This window comes from Eleutherodactylus coqui, chromosome 12 (assembly GCF_035609145.1).
Source record: "Eleutherodactylus coqui strain aEleCoq1 chromosome 12, aEleCoq1.hap1, whole genome shotgun sequence".
NCBI classification, from domain to species: Eukaryota; Metazoa; Chordata; class Amphibia; order Anura; family Eleutherodactylidae; genus Eleutherodactylus; species Eleutherodactylus coqui.
Window position 1 is genome coordinate 131,302,501 of NC_089848.1, and position 9,743 is coordinate 131,312,243.

The window sequence follows — 9,743 nt, forward strand, 5'->3', positions numbered from 1 at the left end:
CCCCATTACTTGTAGTATGTAAGCTCGTTGGAGCAGGACCCGCACCCCTATTGTCTGGTTGGAGCAGGACCCGCACCCCTATTGTTTCCATCAGCTGATTACTATGTAACCGCGGGTCTGTAATGTTTGTACTTCTGTCTTTCTGTATTCCCCCTGTCTATGTAAGCGCTGCGGAATATGTTGGCGCTATACAAATAAAGTTTATAATTATTATCATTTACAAATCTGCCTGAGATAGAACCGCATGACGGGTCCTACAGCAAAATGACAACTTCTTCTAGGGGCAGATTTGTTTGGACAAAGAGTGTAGATTATAATGTAGCCTGGAGGTACATATGGTATAAATAATAGGACTTATAATACTCTTAACCAGACTGATTGATGTATTCGTTTTATTAGACTCCTGATCAGGTTTATTGTAAAGCAACCGCAGTAAAGGGTAATAATAGTCCTGCATGTAGAAAGCAGCAATGAACTTTGTCTCACTTACCATTTCTAGAATATCATCAGATGGCATCTGAGTATCACCTTTACTGGGATGTGACACCTCTGCCCTGGGTTTGGTTATCAGTATGCCGGGCTCTGGACACAAGGGTGAATTTTGGCTCCTCTGAACTGAATATATATTTATCTACATTGATTGCAGCATGTAAGGGGTTAACAGCGGGGATCAGTGTTCTCACCCATCTCCAATGTTGCAGCAGGAGGCTGACTGTCAGTTATAGCCGGCTCCCACTGTGGTTTGGCGTAGGCTCAATTCTGAGGCTGTGCCATCCACAGGATGTAAGGTTACGTGTTGTTGCGTTAAGTACCACGAGCCACAATATAAACTCATCTCCTGTGGCATTAAGGGGTTAACAGTATGCAGTAAGCTCCTGAGCTCCCTCTAGTGGTGGCTGAAGATGGAAAGAATGTTTGCATTTTACTATTCTGCAGGTTTGGAGCTCTGTGTAAGAAAAAATAAAGATATATTACAAAGTTAGAATGTTGGAAAGATAACAGGGAGGTAAAGGGTGGACAGGCGTTTTAATAACAATTGATCAAAGTTAATGAAGAGAGAAATCATTAAAGGACAGAGGACAATTGGGATTTCATATTCATGAATGTAACACAGCAATTTATTATAACTGAAAGAGATGATTATAAAGCCTGGGGGATCTCCAGCCCAAAATATCTGAATTTTGTACAATCATTCACTTTCCTAATCTGTTTGCATTATGACGGCATCACATGATAATGACTAATTATCAAGCAATTATGTATGCAAATTGTATTCACTAATCTGTGATATGAAACAACAACTATCAAAGTACCAGTTATTATCTTTAATAGCCCAGCTTGTACAAAGATTGTGGCCCCCACCAGCCTCAGGTTTAAAGATGATCTGCCGCTTGCTACATAGATACAATACCAGTGCCGAGCAAACTACATACTTCATATATGATATCCGAACCAAGCTTACTAATATAGATACGCTACAGTTTACTGCATAGTTATGGTAGCAGAAATAGCTTACTACATAGATGTGATACCAGTACTGAGCTTACTACTTAGATATAACACCAGCATCAAGCTTAAAATATAGATATGATAACAGAAACAAGCTTACAGTACAGATATCATAATATAAGTACAGTACTACGTAGACACGATACCAATGTTGAGATTACTACATAATACCAGAACCAAGATTACTGCTTAGATATGGTATTTAACCAACTTGCTACAGAGATACAGTACTAGTACCAAGCTTACTTTATAAATATGGTACCAGAACTAAGCTTACTACTTTCATGAAGTAAAGGGGGGGGGGGCTGTCTATCTGCTGATCTGACTTCCTCTCAATTCTATGCACTTTGCAAAGTAAGATTAGAGTGCAGAGACAAGAGGAAAGCAGAACAGCCTGTAGTGTTAAATGCATAGGCTTCCAGGAGCCAAATGATGCAGCTCACCAAAAAGGGCCTGAATATCTATGGGGGAGACCACTTATACTATTGCTGGACTCTGCAGCTAATGGCAATCTGCATGGACAGGGCGGGAGTGGATGTGGAAACTAAACAAAATCTCCTGTCGCCCCGGCGGCTGATAAAGCTACCTATATTGTAATTTGCCATCGGTCATTATCATATAGATTGTACCTTCTATTTAGATACATATTTCTTCTACATATTAGATATCAACCTCTTGGAATTTACATGGATTCTGTAATCGGGTTCATGCTGCCCAAACCACAGACAGCATGAGCGCAGGACAGGAGTGCCCATTGCCCCTGTGAATGTTGTATTCTCAATTGCAGCAGCTGTACCACCTCTTGCCATCCGCTGCATGAAGACTGGCAGCTCTCTGCCTGCAGTGGGAGGGGTGAGGTGGAACTGGTGTAGTATAGAACGTCAATGCAGGTAATGGGCATCTCTGTCCGTGATTTAGGCAGCATGAACCCGATGACAGAATCTCTGTAAGGCCTAATGTCCATGGGCGGATCAGATCCCGCATGCGGGAGCCTGCAGTGGAATCCACCCCTGCCCGTGGCCGAGGACACTGCGGGTCTTCTGCTTACCCATCCGGGTGTTCTCTTTTCCTCACTGCAGATGTGTGCGGAAGCTCCGGCTGGCGGGCTGCCGTACATGCGATGTGGAGGTTCTTTTTTTCTTAAATTCCTGCTTTCCCACGGAATTTGCGGCCCGTCCATAATTCAATTACGGATGGGTTGTGGATCGGACGGCTTCTATCGACTTCAATGGAAGCCGTCCTTGCAGAATCCGCAGTGAAATGGATCATGCTGCAATTTTTTTTCCCCCCGGACCAAAAGGTTAGCAAATCGAGTCTGCATGCTTCATTTCACGTACGGATGTCCATGTATCCCTACGGCCGGCTTGATTTGAGGATCTTCTGCGCACATCCCTAAATCAGATCTGCCTGTGGACATGGGGCCTAAAGGGTGTGACTAACGCTGTGATGTATGGCTGCAAAATTTAATGGCAAAATCAAGCTGCGTCGTGCGGTTTCACCCTAAAGGTTATTCTTGTAGAGTAGTTGAAGAGCCGCGTAGAAGAACTACGGCAGGCGGAGGGATCTTTAAACGGATTTAAGAATTGTGATTCCTTAAAAAGTCACGAAATTTGTCACCATCTCCCGCCGGGTGGTGACAAATTCCCTCTGCGATCACCTGATCACCCCAGTTGGCTGTCGTTGCAGTCGGCTGGACATGTGTCATAGTAGACAGCACAGACGTGGCTGAAATCAGTGAAAGCAGAAGTGCCTATTACATGTCTATGTCTGTCTGTGGTGTCGGAGGTGTAATAGCTGCTTCAGCTCCTATTGAAGTGAGGCCAGCTAGGCCACTTCCAGTGCCGTGTACTTTGACGCACATCTGGCCCACTGTACTGGCCCATGCGGCGGGTCCCCAGGGATTAACTGTTGATGACCCATCCTGAGGACAGGTCATCAATAGTTTTTAACCAGAAAACCCCTTTAAGCAATTTCCCCTAAAATAGATTAGAAAGTTGCAGAAGTTTTTATTATACATGTTTATGTCTAATAAGAGAATCCGATCCCGTTTGTATCGCAGATCATCAATTACTTTTTTGAATTTCAGGCCAGTTCATTGAAAATGTTTTCGTTCCGCGGTAAGTCATTTGTATTTGATGGATTTCCAGACCCTTCTGACACTTGGGAAATAATTGAGACTATCGGCAAAGGAACATACGGTAAAGTTTTTAAAGTCGTGAATAAGAAAAATGGAAGTAAAGCAGCTGTGAAAATCATGGATCCATTTCATGTAAGTTACTTCTAGTACCGCTTCCTTCTTTCACCCGATGCCTCCTCAAAGTCTCAAAGAATTCTTCAACCTCTGCTTACCATCTTGAATATAGAGACTCATTGTAAAATGAATGTTACCGGTAACTGAGGGATCCTATCTATCTATCTATCTATCTATCTATCTATCTATCTATCTATCTATCTATCTATCTATCTCATATCTATCTCCTATCTATCTATCTATCTCCTATCTATCTCCTATCTATCTATCTATCTATCTATCTATCTATCTATCTATCTATCTCCTATCTATCTATCTCCTATCTATCTATCTATCTATCTATCTATCTATCTATCTATCTATCTATCTCATATCTATCTATCTATCTCCTATCTATCTATCTCCTATCTATCTATCTATCTATCTATCTATCTATCTATCTCATATCTATCTATCTATCTCATATCTATCTATCTATCTATCTATCTATCTATCTATCTATCTATCTTATATCTATCTATCTCATATCTATCTCCTATCTATCTATCTATCTATCTATCTATCTCCTATCTATCTATCTCATATCTATCTATCTCATATCTATATATCTATCTCCTATCTATCTATCTATCTATCTCCTATCTATCTATCTATCTATCTCCTATCTATCTATCTATCTATCTATCTATCTATCTATCTATCTATCTATCCCATCTCTATCTATCTATCTATTAGAGATGAGCGAACGCGTTCGTCCGAGCTTGATATTCGTGCGAATATTAGGGTGTTCGGGATGTTCGTTATTCGTGACGAACACCATGCGGTGTTCGGGTTACTTTCACTTCCTTCCCTGAGACGTTAGCGCGCTTTTCTGGCCAATTGAAAGACAGGGAAGGCATTACAACTTCCCCCTGTGACGTTTAAGCCCTATACCACCCCCCTGCTGTGAGTGGCTGGCGAGATCAGGTGTCACCCGAGTATAAAAGTCGGTCCCTCCCGCGGTTCGCCTCAGATGCGGTGTGAGTTAGATGAGGGACAGTGCTGTTTATACCGGAGCTGCTGTAGGGAAAGAATTGGTAGTTAGTGTAGGCTTCAAGACCCCCCAAAGGTCCTTATTAGGGCCACTGATAGCTGTGTGTTGGCTGCTGTTAGCAGTGCCATTTTTTTTTTCTCAAAATCGCCTCTGCAGAGCGTTGCACCTGGCATTAGGGACAGAAGTGCTGCATAGGCAGGGAGAGTGTTAGGAGTGAGTGTAGCCTTCAAGAACCTCAACGGTCCTTTCTAGGGCCATATTTATCCGTGTGCAGTACTGTCCAGGCTGCTGTTAGCTGTGCTGCATTTTTTTTTGCTTCTCAAAATCGCCTCTGCAGACCATTGCACCCTCCATTGATACTGCAGGGAAATAATTGTATAGGCAGGGCCACAACACAGTTATTATTCATTGAATATACGCAGTGCTGCCTTTTGGTGCAAAAAAACGGAAAATAATTCTATTTGTCCTGCCTCTGTCCGTCCTAACGCCGGTGGACACGTGTCGGCTGCGCGTGCAACCTGTAAAAATCATACGCACCCAGCTACGTTTTACTCCAGGCTTCGCCATTTGCTTTCCTTAATTGGGAAAAAAAATACCTGCTCTGCCACAGTTAATAACTCTGCTACCCTCACGTTCTGTGACACATTAGCAGGGACACAGCACAGTTATTAAACTTCTCATGTTCATTGAATATACGCAGTGCTGCCTTTTGGTGCAAAAAAACTGAAAATAATTCTATTTGTCCTGCCTCTGTCCGTCCTAAGGGCGGTGGACACGTGTCGGCTGCGTGTGCAACCTGTAAAAATCAGACGCACCCAGCTACGTTTTACTCCTGGCTTCGCCATTTGCTTTCCTTAATTGGGAAAAAAAATACCTGCTCTGCCACAGTTAATAACTCTGCTACCCTCACGTTCTGTGACACATTAGCAGGGACACAGCACAGTTATTAAACTTCTCATGTTCATTGAATATACGCAGTGCTGCCTTTTGGTGCAAAAAAACTGAAAATAATTCTATTTGTCCTGCCTCTGTCCGTCCTAAGGGCGGTGGACACGTGTCGGCTGCGTGTGCAACCTGTAAAAATCAGACGCACCCAGCTACGTTTTACTCCTGGCTTCGCCATTTGCTTTCCTTAATTGGGAAAAAAAATACCTGCTCTGCCACAGTTAATAACTCTGCTACCCTCACGTTCTGTGACACATTAGCAGGGACACAGCACAGTTATTAAACTTCTCATGTTCATTGAATATACGCAGTGCTGCCTTTTGGTGGAAAAAAACAGAAAATAATTCTATTTGTCCAGCCTGTGTCCGTCCTTACGGGCGGTGGACACGTGTCGGCTGCGTGTGCAACCTGTAAAAATCAGACGCACCCAGCTACGTTTTACTCCTGGCTTCGCCATTTGCTTTCCTTAATGGGGAAAAAAAATACCTGCTCTGCCACAGTTAATAACTCTGCTACCCTCACGTTCTGTGACACATTAGCAGGAAAACAGCACAGTTATTAAACTTAGATTATTCATTCACTAGAGGCAGTGGGGCCTTTCGTTTTCAAAAAAGGGAAAAAATTATATTTGGCCTGCAGTCTTGCGCCAACTTATTAGCTGCCTGTGAAATCAAATCACTGGTAATACAGCATGCTGAGAGGTAGGGGTAGGCCTAGAGGACGTGGACGCGGCCGAGGACGCGGAGGGCCAAGTCAGGGTGTGGACACAGGCCAAGCTCCTGATCCAGGTGTGTCGCAGCCGACTGCTGCGCGATTAGGAGAGAGGCACGTTTCTGGCGTCCCCACATTCATCGCCCAATTAAAGGGTCCACGCGGGAGACGGTTATTAGAAAATGAGCAGTGTGAGCAGGTCCTGTCCTGGATGGCAGAAAGTGCTTCGAGCAACCTATCGTCTACCCGCAGTTCTGCGCCGTCCACTGCTGCCAATCCGAATCCTCTGTCTGCTGCTCCTCCTTCCTCCCAGCCTCCTCACTCCACTACAATGACACCTGCTCAGGAGCGGGAACACTCCCAGGAACTGTTCTCGGGCCCCTGCTTAGATTGGGCAGCAGCGGTTCCTCTCCCACCAGAGGAGTTTATCGTCACTGATGCCCAACCATTCGAAAGTTCCCGGGGTCCGGGGGAAGAGGCTGGGGACTTCCGCCAACTGTCTCAAGAACTTTCTGTGGGTGAGCAGGACGATGACGATGAGACACAGTTGTCTTGCAGTGAGGTAGTAGTAAGGGCAGTAAGTCCGAGGGAGCAGCGCACAGAGGATTCGGAGGAAGAGCAGCAGGACGATGAGGTGACTGACCCCACCTGGTGTGCAACGCTTACTCAGGAGGACAGGTCTTCAGAGGGGCAGGCAAGGGCATCAGCAAGGCAGGTTGCAAGAGGCAGTGCGGTGGCCAGGGGTAGAGGCAGGGCCAGACCGAATAATCCACCAAGTGTTTCCCAAAGCGCCCCCTCACGCCATGCCACCCTGCAGAGGCCGAGGTGCTCTAAGGTCTGGCAGTTTTTCACAGAGACGCCTGACGACCGACGAACAGTGGTGTGCAACCTTTGTCGCGCCAAGATCAGCCGGGGAGCCAACACCAACAGCCTCACCACCACCACCATGCGCAGACATATGATGGCCAAGCACCCCGCAAGGTGGGACGAAGGCCGTTCACCGCCTCCGGTTTGCACCCCTGCCTCTCCCCCTGTGCCCCAACCTGCCACTGAGATGCAACCCCCCTCTCAGGACACAGGCACTACCGTCTCCTGGCCTGCACCCACACCCTCACCTCCGCTGTCCTCGGCCCCATCCAGCAGTGTAGTTCAGCGCACCGTCCAGCCGTCGCTTGCGCAACTGTTGGAGCGCAAGCGCAAGTACGCCGCCACGCACCCGCACGCTCAAACGTTAACCGTCCGCATAGCAAAATTCATCAGCCTTGAGATGCTGCCGTATAGGGTTGTGGAAACGGAGTCCTTCAAAAGTATCATGGAGGCGGCGGCCCCGCGCTACTCAGTTCCCAGTCGCCACTACTTTTCCCGATGTGCCGTCCCAGCCCTGCACGACCACGTCTCCCGCAACATTGTGTGCGCCCTCACCAACGCGGTTACTGCCACGGTCCACTTAACTACGGACACGTGGACAAGCACAGGCGGGCAGGGCCACTACATCTCCCTGACGGCACATTGGGTGAATTTAGTGGAGGCTGGGACAGAGTCAGAGCCTGGGACCGCTCATGTCCTACCCACCCCCAGAATTGCGGGCCCCAGCTCGGTGGTGGTATCTGCGGAGGTGTATGCTTCCTCCACTAAAGCACCCTCCTCCTCCTGTCTCGCAATCAAGATGTGTTAGCAGCAGCATGTCGCCAGCAGTCGGTGTCGCGCGGTGTGGCAGCACAGCGGTGGGCAAGCGTCAGCAGGCCGTGCTGAAACTACTCAGCTTAGGCGATAAGAGGCACACGGCCCACGAACTGCTGCAGGGTCTGACAGAGCAGACCGACCGCTGGCTTGCGCCGCTGAGCCTCCAACCGGGCATGGTCGTGTTTGACAACGGGCGTAACCTGGTGGCGGCTCTGCAGCTTGGCAGCCTCACGCACGTGCCATGCCTGGCCCACGTCTTTAATTTGGTGGTTCAGCGGTTTCTGAAAAGCTACCCACGCTTGTCAGACCTGCTCGTAAAGGCGCGCCGGCTCAGCGCACATTTCCGCAAGTCCAAGACGGATGCTGCCACCCTGCGCACCCTGCAACATCACTTTAAGCTGCCAGTGCACCGACTGCTGTGCGACGTGCCCACACGGTGGAACTCTACGCTCCACATGTTGGCCAGGCTCTATGAGCAGCGTAGAGCTATAGTCGAATACCAACTCCAACATGGGCGGCGCAGTGGGAGTCAGCCTCCTCAATTCCTTTCAGAAGAGTGGGCCTGGTTGGCAGACATCTGCCAGGTCCTTGGTAATTTTGAGGAGTCTACCCAGGTGGTGAGCGGCGATGCTGCAATCATTAGCGTCACCATTCCTCTGCTATGCATCTTGAGAAATTCCCTGCAAACCATAAAGGCAGCTGCTTTGCGCTCGGAAACAGGGGCGGGGGAAGACAGTATGCCGCTGGATAGTCAGGGCACCCTCCTGTCTATTTCTCAGCGCGTACAGGAGGAGGAGGAGGAGCATGAGGAGGATGAGGAGGAGGGGGAAGAGACAGCTTGGGCCGCTGCTGACGGTACACCGGCTGATTGCCTGTCATCCTTTCAGCGTGTATGGCCTGAGGAGGAGGAGGAGGAGGATCCTGAAAGTGATCTTCCTAGTGAAGACAGCCATGTGTTGCGTACAGGTACCCTGGCACACATGGCTGACTTCATGTTAGGATGCCTTTCTCGTGACCCTCGCGTTGCACGCATTCTGGCCACGACGGATTACTGGGTGTACACAGTGCTCGACCCACGGTATAAGGAGAACCTGCCCACTCTGATTCCCGAAGAGGAAAGGGGTTCGAGAGTGTTGCTATACCACAGGACCCTTGCGGACAAACTGATGGTAAAATTCCCAGCCGACAGCGCTAGTGGCAGAAGGCGCAGTACCGAGGGCAAGGTAGCAGGGGAGGTGCGGAGATCGAGCAGCATGTACATCCCAGGCAGTGCAACAGTCTTTAAGGGCCTGGCCAGCTTTATGGCTCCCCACCAAGACTGTGTCACCGCTCCCCAGTCACGGCTGAGTCGGCGGGAGCACTGTAAAAGGATGGTGAGGGAGTACGTAGCGGATCGCACGACCATCCTTGGTGACGCCTCTGCCCCCTACAACTACTGGGTGTCGAAGCTGGACACGTGGCCTGAACTAGCGCTGTATGCCCTGGAGGTGCTTGCTTGTCCTGCGGCTAGCGTCTTGTCAGAGAGGGTGTTTAGTGCGGCTGGGGGAATCATCACCGATAAGCGTAGCCGCTTGTCAACCGACAGTGCCGACAGGCTTACACTCATCAAGA

The 9,743-nt window shown here is 48.3% G+C and overlaps 1 protein-coding gene across 1 annotated transcript in view; it reads left to right on the forward strand.

The window, feature by feature from the left end:
- Positions 1 to 9,743, forward strand: part of MYO3A (myosin IIIA) — a 236,852-nt gene that overhangs the window by 49,983 nt on the left and 177,126 nt on the right. Inside the window, exon 2 of the mRNA XM_066584921.1 lies at positions 3,596 to 3,778. Within this exon, the coding sequence (XP_066441018.1) occupies positions 3,611 to 3,778 (168 nt within the window). The 5' untranslated portion in view covers positions 3,596 to 3,610. The remainder of the gene's footprint in view (positions 1 to 3,595; positions 3,779 to 9,743) is intronic.